Source organism: Delphinus delphis, chromosome 8 (assembly GCF_949987515.2).
Source record: "Delphinus delphis chromosome 8, mDelDel1.2, whole genome shotgun sequence".
In the NCBI taxonomy this organism is placed as follows: Eukaryota; Metazoa; Chordata; class Mammalia; order Artiodactyla; family Delphinidae; genus Delphinus; species Delphinus delphis.
This window is the reverse complement of record NC_082690.1, coordinates 100,964,195-100,982,292: the sequence shown is the minus strand read 5'-3', so window position 1 is coordinate 100,982,292 and position 18,098 is coordinate 100,964,195. Positions and strand designations below refer to the sequence as shown.

Sequence of the window (18,098 nt, the reverse complement as noted above, 5' to 3'; positions counted from 1 at the left end):
GCTTTACCTCCAAAGGGATCCTATGAGGGCCTTCATCTGCCTCGTCTCTCTGGGGGCAGCTGGGGCAAGTGAAGGTTCTAACCCACTTAATTCCCCGCTACCTCACATGAGCTGACACCAGGCTCGGGCCCAGGGAACGGGTCAGGTGTCAGCAACTGACCACTGATGGCTGCTGAAGACAGGGTGAGGGCCACGCCTCCTCCATCCTTGTGCCCATGTGTGAACGTGGTGGGGGCAGGGGCATCTGCCGTCACCTCCAGCCTTAGCTGCCAACCACATTCCTCTATCCCCGCACATGCTCAGGGAGGGGGCTCGAGGATGCCTGAGTGGAGAGGGCTCAGGCCGCCTATGGCTGTGCTGGCGACAAGGCCTTACTGGTTGTCCTGGCAACCGAATGCAGGTGCTCCTGGTACCAAGGAGAACCCACACGACCCCTCAAGCCCTTCTTTGGATCCTGCCCAACCTGTCCCACAAACGTTAGTGACAATGATTTCCTACAAAGTGTGAAACGAAAATAAAATTTTAGCACATCAGAGAACTGTACTTAGGGTTCTCAAAGTGTGTTCCCCAAACCAGGACATCCGCATCACCACATCAGCATCACCTGGGAACTTGTTAAAGCACGATTCTCTGCCCCCAAAGCAGACCTGCTGAGTCCCACTCCGGGGATGAGCCCAGCAGTCAGTGTCTTGACAGGCCCTCTGATGATTCTGACGTGCACTCAAGTTTGACACTTCCTGCCCTGTAGCATAACCTTAGCCTGATTTCATTCGGTGTTAGGTGTGAATTCTTAACTTTTAGGAACACGTACCTTTGTCTCAAAAAAAACTACAGACCGTAGGGGAGCAACCTACACTCTCAGAAGGAATTTAAGTAAAAAGTAGGCAAGGGTACCGTACCGAGCAAGCCAGCCAGTAGAGCAACCACATCCGGTGAATGACAGCACCCCACTCCCCACTCTGGCGCCCCTGCTCCCCTTCTGCCCCAATGGCCATCCCAAGGCATCACCGACCCTGCAGCTCCAAAGGCAGGAAGCCCACCGACTTCCATAGATGGGCGGGGCGGGGGGAGGGCGGTCAGGCCAGTAACCTCAGCCCCGATAGAGGGGCCTCGCTGAGCCGATTCTGGGGACCCATGGTTTGAGAGCTGTTTATGGTCACCCCTAGGTAGTGTCCCCACCTCTGAGCGCTCAGGGTTTAACGTTCTAGGAGGCGCGGCGGGAAGCCCATTCTTCGCAGACTCTTGTTCTGGGCCCCACTGGGCGCGGACCGGACCCCCGAGGGCGCGGCGGACGCCGGCTGTGGGCTTTCCGTCCCTCCGGTCCCGCCCCGCCCCCGCACTGCCGAGCGCAAAGCCCGGCTGCGGACGGTGCCCCCCGCAGGCCAGGGTGTTGTGGCCGCGGAGCCTCGCGGGCGGGGCGCGCCAGCCTCGACACGGCCCTCCCCGCCAGCCCCGCCAGAGCGCGGCGCAGCCAATGGGGGCCAAGGCGCTGCGCCGGGATTGGGGCGGGTGCGGGGCGGCGGCAGGGGCCGGGGTGCGGGGAGGGCGAGGCGAGCGCTGTCAGCGCGATTATAAGGGAGTGAAAAGTTGCCGGCAGACAGCCCGGCGCACGCTCGTACGGCGGCCGCAGCGGCAGGGCGGGGCCGCGGAGCAGCGGGTGGCGGCGGAGGAGGTCTTTGAACGCGGCCTCGCTCCTCAAGAGGTCTCGTTCGGCGAGGTCCCGGCTTCGCGAGGACTTTTGCACGCAGCCATGGGCGGCGTCGGGGAGCCCGGAGGGGGACCTGCGCAGCTGGGGGCGACGCTGCCCACCTTCCGCTGGGAGCAGATCCGCCCGCACAACCTGCCAGGCGACAAGTGGCTGGTCATCGAGCGTCGCGTCTACGACATCAGCCGCTGGGCACAGCGGCACCCGGGGGGCAGCCGCCTCATCGGCCACCACGGCGCCGAGGACGCCACGGTAAGGCCACCCACCGCTGGCGGGGTAGAGCCCAGCGCTCGCTGGGGCCTGCTCGTGGGCACCGTGCCCTGCTCCACCGGCGGGGCCTTAGCATCCTTCTTACTCTCGCTGACCTTTGACCTCCCGGCCGGGGACCCAGAGTTGGGATCTACTAGCCGGGGCCTGATGTGGAGTAGGGAGACCACATCAGCATGGAGGACCCATACCCCCGGCAGTGGACCAGGGCTGGTCTGGAGCAGATCTGTGCGGGGAGGAAGGGGCTCTCAGAGGTGGGTGTGTCATGGCAGAAAGCACTGGCCCTTGGTGAGGGGGCTCCCTGATGCTCTGAGGTTCCTCCTCTCAGTGCTGGCTCTCCCAGACCAGGCTCTTCAGGCCGAGCGCTTGCTGGATGCCAGAGGTAGGGCGGGTTCCCCAGGGGCTGGCAAGGATGTGCCTGCCATCAGAGGCTGGAGGCTGGGCAGCAAAGCTTGAGTGAGGCCTAGAGGTCTGTGGCTCCCCAGAGCTGCTGTAAATGGCTCTGAGGAGCCGTGACTCACCTCTCGTGGGCTAACAGCTGCATGGGGGAGAATTTCGCTAGTCAGGCTGGGTGGGCCTCTTTGGGAAGCACATTCACCCCAGGAACAGGCTGGCCCCTGTGGACCCCAGCTTCCCCTTTGCAGCCATGTTCAGACATGTTCTGGTCAAGGAGGAATGTGGCCTGTCCAGTGGGACCATCTGGCAGAGCAGCATCAGGATGAGAGTCCTCACCAGCCCCTTTTCCCACAGTCCCCCAGCTGGACAATAGGACCTGGGGCCGTGACGCTCTGTCCTTGACCATCCAGAATTCTAGGCTGGTCCCACTGGGTACCAGGAAGGTCTTCAAGATTCCAGGGGATGAATCCCTGACTGGCGGAACTTCAGATAACAAAAGCGACTGTGTCCCGTCGCAGGAGGGTCAGTGCCCCTGTTGCCAGAAACATCTGCTCTCTGCCCACTGCCTTCTCCCGTGGCTTGCGCAACCTTCCTGGGACTCTTTTAGGGGGAAACGTGTCTCTTCCTCACTTCCCCAGGAAGCTGAGAGGTTAGGGTCAGAAACCTCCTGAAACCCTAGAAGCTGACCGGGAAAGCCTTGTGGGTAGTGCCAGACGGCCCGGCGGTGGCCACGGCGTTGGAGCTGACTGTGGGCCAGGGAGTGTGTGACCGTGTTAGGCCTGTCCACGTGCGAACGAGGCGTGTGTTTGTGTGCGTGGTTATACATGTGTGTGTTGCTGCCAGGGCGTGGGGGGCGTGAGGTGCCACAGCCCCTCCCCCCTCAGCCTGGCTGAGCCCTGGCCACCCCTCCGGGATGCTGGGGGCAGCTACTCTGGCCTTTTTTCAACCTCTAACCTGTCGGACGGGATGGAGGCTGGCAAGAGGAAGACGATGGAGAATATTTACGAATCGTTTTTTCCCGCTTGGTGCCCAGGTCTGTGCTGGGGGCCCTCCCGTGTGGGAACCCCATTTAGCTCTAGACGCTGAGACACCCCCCCCCCCCCCGCCCCGTGACAGGTTTCTCACTGATTCATCACCAGTAAGGTCTGTTTTCCCATTTCCATTAAAACACTCTGTCCGTTCCCTGGGGCCAGGTCCCGGCTCTGCCGTTGGAGGCTCTGAGGGACCTGGAGCCAGGCATATCACTCCTCTGAACCTCAGTTTCCTCATCTGTAAAGTGGGGACAGCTGGGCCAGACAGTGAGCCGGCGGAGGGCAGGACTGTGCCTTCTCAGCTCCGTGGCCCCAGAGCTGCTATATAGTTGTTCCTGGTCAGTTTGTGTTGCCAGCGGAGAAGTGGGAGTGTGCCCTGCAGACTGTAGAGTGCAGTGGACAGCCACGGCATAGCCACGTCTTTGCTGGGTGACCTTGTCTGGTTCGTTCATGGCTGTAACAGGACATGATGTTAGGCCATCTCTTAGCTTCCCCGAGGCCCCAAACCCTGGGCTGGAGTTGCCAGAAATACCTGGTCTGTTCAGGCCAAAGGGGTTGTGAGGAGGCTGGGGTTGGGGGACCCCAGTCTTTGTCTGTGGTGGGCCCACAGGGCAGAGCAGGGATCAGATCACCCCAGTGCCCTGTGTGGTCCAGCCCAGACCCCAGGCACGCCATCCCCGGTCCTGGAACACAGGTGGGGGTGGGGCAGCCATCTTGCCGGGCTCTGTTCCCGCAGCCACCTTTTAGCAGCCCCTGCTGCCCATCAGCTGTTCTCCTGTTCACGCCACAAAAGCCTTCCTGCCAGGAAATGCCCAGAGTTCCTGCGCCGTGAAGTCAGTCTGTGGCCATCCTGGGATACAAAGCCGGGTACCCTGGGGAGAGCGCTCTGGGCCTTGGGCCAGGTTTGTCTAAGAGTCACAGGCGGCCTGAGACTAGTGGAGCCAGCCATGGAGGGGTGAGGCCCAGCCGCTGCTGATCGTGAGTTTACCAGGCCTGGGTGCCGAGCACCTACTGTGTGCCGGGCTCTGAATTCAGTGCTTGATTTATAGATACCCCTCTCTGAATCCTCATGATACCTCTATGGGACAGGTACTGTTACTGCTATTTCCATTTTAAAGATGAGAAAACAGACTCAGAGAGGCAAAGTGACTTGAAATTAAATGATGGGTCTGGGATTTGAATCCACAGCCCATGCTCTTAACCACCCGCTTCACTGCCACTTAGCTGTTTATTTCATTCATTCATTCATTCTTCAATTATCAAATCATTAAATCCAACAGCAGATATGCAACGAGCATATCCTACGTGCCAAACCCTGTTCTAACCTCTGAAGATACAGCTGTGAACAAAAAAATGTGCTAGGAGGGACTTCCCTGGGAGTCCAGTGGTTAGGACTCCACTTTTCCGCTGCGGGGGTCACGGGTTTGATCCCTGGTCGGGGAACTAAGAACCCACGTGCTGCGCAAAAAAAAAAAAAAAAAAAAAAAATCTGCTAGGAGGATGTTCCTTGGCAGAGGGACCAGCTAGGGCAAAGGCTCGGAGGTGGGACTCCATGCATTTAAGGAACAGCAAGGCTATCCGCTCTCAGCGTGGCTGGAGCGCAGCAGTGAGGAGAAGGGCAGGCAGTGTGGTCCAGAGGTAGCAGGGGAAGCAGGACTTTTGTTTTATTCTAAGGGGAGCTTGAAGGGCAGAGCAGGGAAGCCAGGGGAATCTGATATACATTTAAACAGATCCCTAATGAGGAGGGGGAAGGCAGAGCCTCCTAGGAGAAGGGGGAGGCATTAAGAGAAGAGATGGTGGGGACCTGCCCTCCCCAGGGGAGGCCGCTTGGAAGAGGTGGCCATTCACCTGGGCCCTGGCGTGCAGGTACGTCCAGGGCAGGGGGCAGGTGATGCTGTGGGCTCAGGCACACCAACAGGAACCATTAGGATTTAGCTCAGTGTGGTCTCGAGAAAACAAGCTTCAGAGGTGGTCCTAGCGTTAGCCCACTTTGCAGATGAGGAGACTGAGGTTGAATATGGGTGATTTGAAGGGACCTTCTTGGAACCCTCAAAGGGCAGGGCCTTTGTCCTTGGGCTTGGAGGGTGGGGTTTGTATCTGGGAGATCTGGGCAGATCTGAGGCTGTGGAGCGAGGGTGGGGCCGGAGACAGGGGCTGGCCAGGAGCTCAGACAACCTGGCTCCAGAGCTGAGGAAGCCGTACTCTGCTTCCTCTTACCACGCCAGCTGCCTCGAGAGCTGCCTAAGGGCCACTCCCCGTGAAGTGTGACCTCTCTGGGCTCTGTGGGTGTTTTCTGCAATGTCCCCACCCACCCAGGCCCCTGGTGGGGCAAGAGGGGGATGGCAGTGCCCTGGGGGAGGCGTCAGATCATATGGTGCTGGGCAGGAACTTGGGGAGCAGGGGTGGGGATGCTAGTATCCTAAGCACGCCGGCAGTCCCTCTGCATTTCCTCCCAAGGATGCCCAAGTGGCAGCCATGGGTTTCTCGGGAAACAGCAGCGGGAAAGAGCCAGAGCTCAGTGGTGGAGAGAGGACCCGGGGCCAGAGGGCCTGGCCACTTCAGGCCACCGCTGGGTCAGTGACACCTGTGAGGCCAAGGGTGCTGGATGGAGGAACCCCACCACCACCACCACACCTGTCACCAGGGACACCAGGGGTGCTGGGGGGACAGGGGCAACTTCCTGAGGACATCCGTCCTTGAGCTGGGCTCTGCTGCTCCAGCGGGAGTTGATGCTCATGTTCAGGGCTGTGTGCCCTTTGGCCTCAGTTTCCTCATCTATAAAATGGTGATACTGATAGTGCCTCCCCATTGGCCTCCTGTGAGGAGACCCAGGGAGAGGATGGGAGGGAGCATCTGACCTGGGCATGAGATCCTGCTTTATCTTCCCACCCAGGAGAGGGAGGGAGGAAGAAATTCCTGGGTGTGTCCACTCTCCCATCCTCACAACCCCCTGCTGCCTCCTGAGCTGAGGTTAAGAGGAGCAGACCCAGACCACCTGAGCCCCCAGCAGCCCTGCTTCCTTCCCTGCTCTACCCCCTTCCTGATCTGGAACATTCCAGATTCTTTGGAGAAGTGACCAGAAATGCTCCCCGCCCCTACCTTATCTCTGGGGTGGAAGGAGGCTGCCAGCCCCTCCTGTTTCCTAGCCTCAGGCTGGCCAGGACAGTGACCAGCAGGGCGCACCTCCACCCTCCTGCCTCAGGCCTGCGGGCCTGAATCTCACGGGACACCAGGCCCCTTCTAAGTGCTCTGCCTGCACTGACTCAGTCCTCCCAGCAGCTCCACAAGATGGGTATTTGTGGTTCCTGATTTACTGAAAAAATATAGGATGGAGAGGGGGTGCGACCTTGTCTGTGGCTCCAGGGCTCAGCTCCTAAGTGGCGGCTCAGATTCCATCCCCTGCAGGCTGGCTCCTGAGTCTCCCCACTCCCACCCTTAACCAGCTGCTACCTGGAGTTCAAAGCGGGGCTGGGGGCAGGGCAGGAGCCACTCTGAGGCTTCCAGGGACTTAAGCAAGGCTGGGTGGGAGCTCTGTCCTGGGAGAGCAGGGACGTCACAGAAGATAGACCTGGATTCGAATCCCAGCTCTGCCACTACAAACTCTGACCTGGGCAGGCCAGAGCCTCTGTTCCCTCACGGGCAGAATGGTTCAGACGCCTGGCTTGTGAGCTCCTTGCCCACTTACGCACACCTGCCATCCTGCCCCAGCTCCGTGCAGGGCTCTGAGGCCACCCCTGTGAACAAGGGCCTGTCCCTGTCAACCGCAGCTTATGTTTAGAGACATCGTTTGAATTCTAAAAGTTTCACCCAACTCTGTTCCAAGAACTCGTGAGAGGCCTCAGTTGCCATCCCCGTGGGGGAGGGTCACAAAGTTTGCACCTATGGCCCTGGGAGGACGTTTCCAGGCGCATCAGGGGTGGGGCCTCCTGCAGTACACTGAAACTTGGTCAGTGCAGCCCCAGAAGCACCAGGACCACCGTCCCGACCCCCACAGCCCGGTCTCCGAGCAGCCAGATCCTTGGCTCCCCGGGATGGTGACCAGCCTCGTGACGAGGGCCCCTTCCCTCCACCTAGGAGACCCACTGCCTCCCCTCTGACCAGGAGTGGCCACCCTGGGGCTACTGCCGAGTGGCCACAAGCACAGTTTTACGGTCAGACCAAGTTCTGGTCCAACCTCCATCAAATGGAGCTGTGTAACCTTGGGTAAGTGGCTCAACCTCTCTGAGTCTTCTGCCCAGCTCCTGAATCCTTAAACAGAGGCCAAAGAGGACTGAGTCACATGGCCCCAGCCAATGTTCCAGGAAAAGCTGTTTGCTGAGGTTTTGGTCTGCGGCCAGGGACCCACCTTGTTGGTACTCAGACTGCAAGAAGCGTAGGCTCAGCAGTGCCCACCCAGCCCCAGGAGCCCGAGCTGCTATCCGAGGACCTGGCACAGCTCCGCGCTTTCCCACCCACCAGCGGAAGGCTTGTCCACCAGCTCTGGGATGTCCCTGCCCGGACCTGAGGGGGCGCACAACTTCCCTCCTCAGTGCAAAGGACATGCCTGGCTGGGGGTCCCTCGGGCAAGCCTGGCTCTGTCCTCCTTCAGGGCATTTCCAGGCCTGGCTTGGGTGAATCAGGACCAAGGGAAAGGAGTTGGGGAGGGAGAGCTGCTCCCACAGCTCCTCAGCATGGCCCTGGAGTATCTGAGGTCGGCCGGGCGCTGGGGCGGCCCCAGAACAGACACAGAGGTCGTGAGAGCGCGGGGCTGGGAGAGAGGGAAGCCTGGGGCCGGAGCCACCGCACACACATCTGCTCTGTGAGTCTGTGTGCGTGCCAGGCCGTGTCTGTCTGGGTGTTCTTGTGGCCTTGCCTGTGCGCGTATTGCCAAGCGTGTCTGGGAGCCTTAGCGGGTCGGTGGTGGTGTCTGCACGCGTGGAGGCGCACCCTTAAGGCACTGCACTTCCGTGACACGTGTGCACCTCTGGTGTCACGCTCTTTGTAGCATGCCGTGTGCCTCTGTGTGCCACCAGGGCGGTTTCAAAGAAAACGAGAGGTAATCAGAGTCAACGCTCGCTCAGCCTTAAAAAGGAAGGAAATTCTGACATGCCACACATGGATGAACCTTGAAGACGTGATGCTAAGTGACAGGTCCGTCACAAAAGGACAAATACTGTATGATTCCTCTTCTACGAGTCAATTCTTCTTTTTTCGGCCGCACCTCGAAGCAGGTGGGATCTTAGTTCCCTGACCAGGGGTGGAACCCGTGCCCGCTGCAGTGGAAGCGCGGAGTCTTAACCACTGGACCGCCAGGGAAGTTTCTGTGAGTCAATTCGTAGAGACAGAAAGCAGCACGGTGGTTTCCAGAGGCCGGGGGGAGGTGGAAATGGTGAGCTAGGGTCTCATGGGGACAGAGTTTCAACTGGGGAAGATGAAAAAGGTTTGGAGATGCATGGCGGTGATGGTTGCCCAAGTGTGAGTACACTTAATGCCACTGAACTGTACGCTTCAAAATGGTGACGATGGTCAATTTTATGTGTGTTTGACTATAAAGAAAAAGAAAAAAACCTTAGTGCTCTATAGTCCAGAGCCCGAAAGGCCCTGGGGGCACGCCCTTTTGATGTTCCCCCTGGATTTGCCTAGTTCCAGGCAGGAGAACAGACTCGCTCAAGGTCACAGTAAGCGGGGTCAACCAACCACAAGAGCAATCTTCCTCTTAGTTCCCCAGCCAGTGCCGCTCCTGCGGCTCCCCAGTAGGCCAGCGCCCGGGCAGCTTCCTGTGGGGCCAGCTTCCCCTCCCCCCCCTCCCAGGGGCGCTGCCCCATCAAGGCTCTTCCGTCGTGAGGGTGAGGTCTGTACCTATACAACCCCTTCCCCTATTATGAGCTCCGCGGAGGGGCCCCAAGTCAGCCTTCCCAAGGGCCTAGGTTATCCCAGAAGCTACATCCTCTGAGCCCCCAGGTCCTCAGACTGCCCTGCGCCAGTAAGAGAGCAGGCAGCAAGAAAGGGGACCCCTCGGGTGAATCCTGCAGGGGTGGCCTTCAGGTGGGAGCTGGAGGGGCCTGAGGTGCTTCTGTGCCCGGGGATGGGACGGTGTGGGATGTCCTGAAGTGAGGACAGGGGCCCTGCTGTTTTAACACCCACCAGGTACTGCTAGGCTCACTAGCAGCCAGCAGTCACCTTCCCCGGCCCAAGGGGACCCGCCACTACTCCAGGTGCTGCTCCCACAGTTCAGGCTGCTGGCCAGCTGGGGGTTGGCACTCAGAGAGAGCCTCCGAAAGTGCGAAGATAAAAATGGGTTGAAGAGCTGCGAACAGCAGTGAGCCAGTGACACCAGGGCTAGATCAGGAAGACTGAGTGAGTCCCAAGCGTGAAGTTCAAGTTCACTCACACTTCAGAACTGCCCGGTGCTAGAGGTCGGGGTCACTTCCTGACCGGTCCCTTTCCACAGCCCTTTATCTTTCCTGGGGTCGCTCTCTTCCTCCAACCCCTTCTCCCGCTCTGCACCCTGCCCCCATGACAGAGAATCACAGGAATGTTAGATTGTTTATTTAACTTACTGTTTAAAAAACTTATATTTTCCACTCCTGCTTTTAAAATCAAGCGAGTTTAACTGTTTGAGCATCTTCGGGCTGTGTGGTCCTCGACTGATTTTTTTTTCTCCCGGTGGCCCAGTGGTCGTCAATTCCAAGTTCCCTCACCCACGTTTTACCCACTGCTTGTGTGTGTGAAAGGTGATTAATCTGATGTTTGTGACCCAGTAGAAAAGCATATGATTTCAAGAAAGCTTTCCAGTGATCTTTTTGGAAAAGTCAAACCCTTTCAGGAAAGGAATCAGAGTCTTCCAGGGAGAACTTTCTGTAAATCCTGATTTATTTTTTTTAATTAATTAATTAATTTATTTATTTTTGGCTGCATTGGGTCTTCATTGCTGCGCCCGGGCTTTCTCTCGTTGCGGTGCGCGGGCTTCTCATCGCAGTGGCTTCTCTTGTGGCGGAGCACAGGCTCTAGGCATGCGGGCTTCAGTAGTTGTGGCGCGCGGGCTTAGTTGCTCCGTGGCACATGGGATCTTCCCGGACCAGGGCTCGAACCTGTGTCCCCTGCATTGGCAGGCGGATTCTTAACCACCACGCCACCAGGGAAGTCCCAATCCAGACTTTTAAAAAATACATTTATTTATTTATTTATTATTGTGGCCGCGCCGGGTCTTAGTTGCAGCACGCGGGCTCTTAGTTGCGCCGTGCATGTGGGATATAGTTCCTCCAACCAGGGATCGATCCCGGGCCCCCTGCATTGGGAGCACAGAGTCTTACCCACTGGACCACCAGGGAAGTCCCCTGTTAGTCCAGATTTTAAAATACCCGACCGAATTTGGGGAAGGGCCCCATGGCGGCGTGAAACAGCTGGATCCTGGCAGGCGAAGGGTGTCTGTTGGGGCACCCAAGGTCTGGGGAGGACCAGGGAGGGCTCACAGGCAAGGCTGACCCGTGTGGTCCTATTTCTGTGACGGCTGAAACACCAGGGGACTGCCTGCCTGCCTGCCTGTCCGTCTGTCTGCTCTGCCCTTGCATCAACAGCCCTTCCACTTTGTCTCTGCCTGCTGCCTCTGGGTGCTACTCCAGCCGTCTGTCTGTCCACCTGACTGTCTGCTCTCCTTCAGGATGCCTTCCACGCCTTCCACCAGGACCTCAATTTTGTGCGCAAGTTCCTGCAGCCCCTGCTGATTGGAGAGCTGGCCCCGGAGGAGCCCAGCCAGGATGGACCCCAGAATGTGAGAAGGGCCCCGGTGGAGGCTAAGCCCCCAGTGGGGGGGCTGGAGGGGATGGAAGGCGTTGCCAGTGGCAGCTTCATTCGAATTATCCCAAGGGGCCCTGGGGCCAAGGCTGGGTCTGCCGTCCCTTCCTGGGCAGACAGCTGTAGGCAGAGCCGTAGGGACACCCGCACCAGCGTTTGCCGGGCGACCCCAGGCAAGGCCCTTCCCTGCTCTGGGCTCTGCAGCCCCATCTATGATGAGGATTTTGATGAGCTGCACTCTCGGGGTTTTCCCTGCTTCTCAGGTACCCCACACCTTTTGTGGGTGGCGGAGGAGCCTTTGCCGCCAGCCAGCAACCCAGCTCACACCCCAGGCTGGGCACTCTGGTCCCTCCGTCCCCTTCGGCCACAGACCCACTGGGCCTGACGCTGGGAGGAGTGGCTGCTGGGGGGGTTCCGGGGACGCCTGTGGCCTCCCTCGCTTCCTCGGCTGACCGGCCGTGCCGCCGTGGCAGGCCCAGCTGATCGAGGATTTCCGAGCCCTGCGCCAGGCGGTCGAGGACATGAAGCTGTTTGAGGCCAAGCCCACGTTCTTCGCTTTCCTGCTGGGCCACATCCTGGCCATGGAGATGCTCGCCTGGCTCATCATCTACCTCCTCGGCCCCGGCTGGGTGCCCAGCACCCTGGCCGCCCTCATCCTGGCCGTCTCCCAGGTGACCCCAGCACTGTCTTGCAGACACCTGAACTGACCAACAGACACAGGGCCTGGCACACACGGACACTCGGGACATACTTGCTGAATGAATGAATGAATGAATGCCCAGTCCCATAAGTGTGTACCTGTGGGTCGAGCTACAGTTTCAATATGCGAAGGAAGCTCTTTACTTAATAAGCCCAGAGGGAGCCCACGGCTGGGAGCTGGACGGCTGCCGCCTACAGCTCTGTGACAGACCCGCAGCCCCTGGACCTCCCGAGGAAACTGGCCTACTAGGGTCTAGAGTGGAGTGCCAGCTTTGGGGGTGCCCTGCGAGCTGGGAGGGCTGGCCGGGGCCGAGGCGGCTCCCTGCCTCGGCTCCTGACCCTGCGTCTCCCCAGGCCCAGAGCTGGTGTCTGCAGCACGATCTGGGCCACACCTCCATCTTCAGGAAGTCCCGGTGGAACCACGTGGCCCAGCAGTTTGTGATGGGGCAGCTGAAGGTGAGGCTGGGGGCAGGTGGTGGGCAGCCAGGGGCTTAGTGGGGGGGCCACACTGGGTCTGCGCAAGTGTGTGGTTGCCATGGAGAGGGGGGCGCGGCCTGGCCCCACTCCTGAGAGCCCCCTCCCCTGCAGGGCTTCTCTGCCCACTGGTGGAACTTCCGCCACTTCCAGCACCACGCCAAGCCCAACATCTTCCACAAGGACCCGGATGTGACCGTGGCGCCCGTCTTCCTTCTGGGGGAGTCGTCTGTCGAGGTGCATGGGGGACACGCTCGGGCTGGGCCTCCAGCAGAGGGGAACTGGTAGTCCCTGAACCCCCTGCTGTGGCCCAGCCCCTGACCCAGCCCCCGACTGTAGCTCCAGGCTGAGCCCCTGCTCTGGTGGTACCCCTTCCCCCTTTCCCAGTTGGCTAGAATCCAAAGTTGCCTTGGCCCCTGGGCCCCAGCCGGCCCCCTGACCCTGCCTGGGACAAGGAGGGCCTGGAGAGCCACCCTCCCCAACGGCTGCCTGTCCCCACAGTACGGCAAGAAGAAGCGCAGATACTTACCCTACAACCACCAGCACCTGTACTTCTTCCTGAGTGAGTGTCCGCTTGTCCCCCTGGGGGTGGGAGCCATGCCGGGGCCTGCACGGTCCACCTGACGCTTCCAGCCCCCTCAGCACGGCACCTCCAGGTCTCTCCCGGCCTCTCTCTGGTCGCCCTAGCCTGCAGCCCATGCCGACTTCCATCGCCAGGCCTTTGCCCCAGCCCTTCCCTCTGCCCGGGGTACCTTCCGGCAGAAGGGAGCAACCACAGTCTTGCCTGGAGCTTTCAGAGTTCTTTCCTACCCTCACCGCAGGGCGAGCCAGAGCTCTAGGGCAATCGTTGGGGCAACAAGGTGAGGATTAAAGGGCGCGGATGTATAAGGCTGGGGCCGACCTGCTGAAGAGGCACAGGAGGTGGCGGGGCGAGGACCAGCCTGGAGAGGCTCAGACACGGAGGGAATGAGTGAGGACCGGGCCTTGTGGGTGACGCGGGCTCGTCCCAGCAGGATGGGACCAGCGCCAAGTGCCGCTGGCCTTCCTGGGGGAGCAGAGCCCCGCCCCCAGCCCTGTGCCCCGCCCCACCCCTGAGCCCTCTCACGCCCCTCCTTGCAGTCGGCCCGCCGCTGCTCACCCTGGTGAACTTCGAGGTGGAAAACCTGGCGTACATGCTGGTGTGCATGCAGTGGATGGTGAGTGGGGGCCCCGCTCGGGTCCCCTGGGCGTACAGCTGTGGTGGCAGGAGGTGGGGCGTCAGGGGGCAGCCCCTCTCAACCAGCGCAAACAGGTGTGCCTGTGATGGTGCGGTAGGCGTGTGCACCCGCGCAGGGGGCGTGAGTGTGTGCCTGTGTGTGGTTGCAGGGGGAGAGGGGTGTGTGCACGGGGCGTGCTGTGGGTCTCTCACGGTGGGGTGTCCTCCCTGGGGCTAGGGATCCACTGGGCCCCTTCTGCCAGGCATTTGTCTTCCCGGGCAAGGCTTCCCTCAGCCCGCACCCCTGCACAGCACCTTCACCTCCGTGGTCAGCCCCCTGAGGCTGGCAGGGCAGGGATCCTACCCACTTACCTGGCTGAGACACCCAGGCCCAGAGAGGGGCGGTGACGTGCCGTCCAGGGTGACCCAGCTCCCCTTCCCGGCTGCCTCGAGGCCTCTGCCCTCCTCCTCCCTCCTCTACAGGACTTGCTCTGGGCCGCCAGCTTCTACGCCCGCTTCCTCTTTTCCTACATTCCCTTCTACGGTGTTCCTGGGGCGCTGTTCCTCTTTGTGGCTGTCAGGTATGGCCAGGTTTGGCATGGCGGGGTGTGGGGAGCTCACACACGGGCGGCAGGGGCCCCTGACCTCAGCCCTCCACGTCCCCATCTGCAGAACGGGGACAGTACTGTCTCCCTGGGCTGTCGAGTGGCAAGATCCTGGGGGTGGCAGGCCTCAGGGAAGCGGCCCCGGGGGTGTCCCCCGTCTTGAGTAGGGCAACTCTGGCAGCCTGGCAATGGCCCCTGCACCACTCAGCTGCTTTAAACACTAGCGGGGAGGGCTTGCCGCAATCCCGTAGCACAGATGGGGAAGCCGAGGCCCAGGTCTGCGTGGTCAGCTGGACGCGGGGTAGCGCCTGGGCCTCCCCTCACAGGGTCCTGGAGAGCCACTGGTTCGTGTGGATCACCCAGATGAACCATATCCCCAAGGAGATCGGCCACGAGAAGCACCGGGACTGGGCCAGCTCTCAGGTGGGCAGCAGAGGCGGGGTCCCAGCGGAGAGGCAGGGGGCGCTGACGGGGCTGCCGCGGGGTCGGGCTCCGTGCCGGCCCCCTCACGTGTGCCCCGCCCGCTCCTGGCAGCTGGCGGCCACCTGCAACGTGGAGCCCTCTGTCTTCCTTGACTGGTTCAGCGGACACCTCAACTTCCAGATTGAGCACCAGTGAGCGCGGGCCCCGGGGGCCCACGGGGGTGGGAGTGAGGCCTGAGCCTCTCTGTCCAGTCTTCCCCCAGGGAGGCCGAGACGTGAGCCCTGGATTTCCTGGAGGGCCCGGGAGAGGTGGTGAGCGGGGCCCGGGGGGCGATGGGTGGGTGGGGGTGCCAGCACACGCTCTCCCCGCCCCCAGCCTCTTCCCCACGATGCCGAGGCACAACTACCGCAGGGTGGCCCCGCTGGTCAAGGCCCTGTGCGCCAAGCATGGCCTCAGCTACGAGGTGAAGCCCTTCCTCACCGCCCTGGTGGACATCATCGGGTAAGGGTTCTTTGCTCATGGTGGCTCCCTGGGGGCCCCTGCCCACCCTGGGCCTGGTCAGCCCCATCCTGAGCACCCACCTGGCTCTCTGAGCTCACGTGGGCTCCTTTGTAGAAGCTGGCATCCAAGGCCTTTCCGATCAGCCTTTCTGCCCTCAGCCCGTGACCTCCCTTCCCAGTGTCCGCCCACGTAGCCAGGGTTTAGGGAACACCTACCATAGGCCCAGGCCCTGTCCTTGCTGCTACAGACACATCAGTGAGCAAAACAGGCTGACATCCCTGCCTTCCTGGAGCTGACATCTGAGCGGGGGAAACAGAAAAAAGGCAGTTAAAATAAGTAAATTACAGAAAATGTGAGAAGGGGAGAAGTGCTTCGGCAAAAAACAAAACAAAACCACAAAACCTGAGGGTGGGGGCAGGAGAGGGACTGGGTGGTGCAGGCAGGGTTGCAATTTTTAGTGGGGTGGCACGGTGGGTGGTATCAAGAAGGCAATGTGTGAGCAAGACAGGGAGGAGGGGAGAGGGCTGGCCATGGAGAAATCTAGGGGAAGCAGATTTGGGGCAAAGGAATAGCCGTGCAAAGGCCCTGAGGCAGGAGTGTGCTAGGTGAGTGGGAGAGTCGCTGAGTGGAGGAGGGGCACGATTTTGGAAAGATGCTCTGGCTGTGGGAAGGTACTGATGGGGCAGAAAGAACAGAGTGGGGGTTCCTGCAGCTGTCCAGGGATGACATGGCTTGGCCCTGATGGTAGCCTTGGCCGTGGGGAACAGAGGCCGGATTCTCAGCCAGAGCTCTTCCACCTCTGTGCCTTAGCACATGCTGTTCCCTTTACTTGGATGCCCTTCCTTCTATACTGGTGTTGGAACACCTACTTCTCCTTTTTTTCTTTTTTTTTAATTAATTAATTAATTTTTGGCTGTGTTGGGTCTTCGTTGCTGCGTGTGGGCTTCCTGTAGTTGCGGCGAGCGGGGGCTACTCTTCGTTGCAGTGCGCGGGCTTCTCACTGTGGTGGCTTCTATTGTTGCGATCACGGGCTCTAGGTGCGCGGTCTTTAGTAGTCATGGCTTGCGGGCTCTAGAGTGCCGGCTCAGTAGCTATGGCGCGCTGGCTTAGTTGCTCGCGGCACGTGGGATCTTCCTGGACCAGGGCTCAAACGCGTGTCCCCTGCACTGGCAGGTGGATTCTTAACCGCTGCGTCACCAGACCCGCCTACTTCTTCATGGCCCTTCCCAGCCCAATCCTTGGGGCCACTGCCACTTGGCATGGCCCCTTTAGGACACCTGGCATAGGGTTTCCTAGCAAGTTCTTGATGTTTCTGGTTCCTCTGCCTGATGTCAGGCTCCTGGTGGGCAGATCCCAAGCCTTAGCGGGGCTCAGCAGGAGGAAGCAACAGAGAGAGCTGGGTGAAGGAGAGACAGGCCCACCCTGGTTCCTGCCTGGACTTGGCCTTGGCTGCCCCCCTCCCGACTCAAGGTCTAGTTCCCGCTCCAGTTAATGAGCATGTAGCCTCCTCTCCCAATCCTCCCCTCCAGCCCCACCCAGCTGCCTGCCCCAGGGGACAGGGACTCACCGGGGAACGGGGACATCTCACACTCCTCATCGTGGGGGGAAGGGGTTAATATTTGCACTTGAGTCCCTTACCTCTTCCTGCCCCCCGCCTCCCAGGTCCCTGAAGAAGTCTGGCAATATGTGGCTGGAAGCCTACCTCCACCAGTGAAGGCAGCGGCACCCAGGGCCCCAGCGCCACCCAGCCACCCAGCCGGGCTCCCCCACCTGCCCCCACCTTGCCCTGCCTCAGCCTGAGGACCCTGCCCGCCGTCCTGGGCCCCCTCCCCGCCTGCTCCACGCCCCTCAGGCCATGGCTCTAGACCCCACGGGACCAGGGCTGGGGGCACGGTATATAAAACCACACGGTGAGCATGGCATGTTTTCCTAGCGCAAAAATTTAGGGAAAAAGGTTATTTTTATATAAAAACAAACTCAGATATATTACGGAGTAGAGTATTGAATTCGCATGAATTTTGGAGCTGGAGTTCAGATCCTTCAGCCATCAGGGTCTTGGTGGGGCGAGGGGGTAGTGGTGGGTGGTGGCTTTCCGAGTTGTGCTCCGCTCTGGGTCAGGGAGCTGGCATCTGCCTTGGGCTCAGGTCACCTGAGGGCCTGGTTCCTTCCTGTTCTTCACCCACTCACCAGCAACCTTGGCAGATCACGCTGGGCTCCCCTCACTTTACTCCTTTGCACAGTGGGACAGGGGCTGGCAGCAGATGGGGCCTCAGGGCTGAGCGCCATGTCTGCAGGCGCCCCCGGGGGGCGCAAGAGGCACCCCTGTCCTGGATCTGCACTGGTTTCTTGCAGCCTCAGCCTCAGCGCTGAGGGGCCTCAGAGGACCACGGGCAGTGGGTCCCCTGCTGATCTCCAACCCACACTTGGCATCACACCTGTGGAGGTGCAGCTGACCATGCTCAGTGACCTCAGGAGGTGATCCCGGATCCCCCCAGTGCCTGCCTGGGGCCAGGTGCTTGCCTGCAGTGAACCATTCAGGCGGGACCCCTGGGAAGGGGCTGTTTCCGTCCCTAGAGTCTGAGAGCACAGCGCTGTCCTTCACTAATAAGCCTTGGGCTCCTCATCTGGAAGATGGGTGTGGTTGGCCTGGGCCTGTGGTGTTTGGACACTTCTGGGGAGGGATTTGAGTTGCCTCTTGGGGCTTCCTGAAGGTGGGAAGAAGGGCTTCCTCCGCTCCCAGTACACACACACTTCGGCAGCTCCAAGCTGAGCAGAAGGTTTCATTTGAAGAAATGTCAGCAGCTTAAAAAACAAAAAAATTGAAATGCTGAGCTAGAATTCCTCTGAGGGACTTTCTGGAATGGGAGCCGCCATCTCCCCACCAGCTGCAGGATTGCTCCCCACTCTGTCTGGGCTCCCATGGCCCCAGACTGGGTTCCCTACAGGAGGTGGAAGAGGTGCAGGTACCGCAATTCTTGTCCAGTCTTTCCAGGGACCACCCAGCCCCACCCTGACCCCCTCCACGCAGC

The 18,098-nt window shown here is 60.2% G+C and overlaps 1 protein-coding gene across 1 annotated transcript; it reads left to right on the top strand.

Annotated features, from left to right (window-relative positions):
• Positions 1-1,534: 1,534 nt before the first annotated feature.
• Positions 1,535-17,178, top strand: FADS3 (fatty acid desaturase 3). The gene is made up of 12 exons (XM_060017462.1): positions 1,535-1,957; positions 11,039-11,149; positions 11,646-11,843; positions 12,226-12,327; positions 12,460-12,582; positions 12,847-12,907; positions 13,465-13,541; positions 14,024-14,121; positions 14,472-14,568; positions 14,680-14,759; positions 14,944-15,069; positions 16,732-17,178. The coding sequence occupies exons 1-12, from the start codon at positions 1,751-1,753 to the stop codon at positions 16,781-16,783; spliced, it is 1,332 nt and encodes a 443-aa protein (XP_059873445.1). The 5' UTR covers positions 1,535-1,750; the 3' UTR covers positions 16,784-17,178.
• Positions 17,179-18,098: the final 920 nt, after the last annotated feature.

Bases quoted from the DNA above. Each gene is read 5' to 3' on its own strand.
- FADS3 (XM_060017462.1), top strand. From the start codon at position 1,751: ATGGGCGGCGTCGGGGAGCCCGGAGGGGGACCTGCGCAGCTGGGGGCG. The intron at 1,958-11,038 runs GTAAGGCCACCC...GCTCTCCTTCAG, and splicing joins ACGGCGCCGAGGACGCCACG to GATGCCTTCCACGCCTTCCA. The intron at 15,070-16,731 runs GTAAGGGTTCTT...CCCGCCTCCCAG, and splicing joins GCCCTGGTGGACATCATCGG to GTCCCTGAAGAAGTCTGGCA.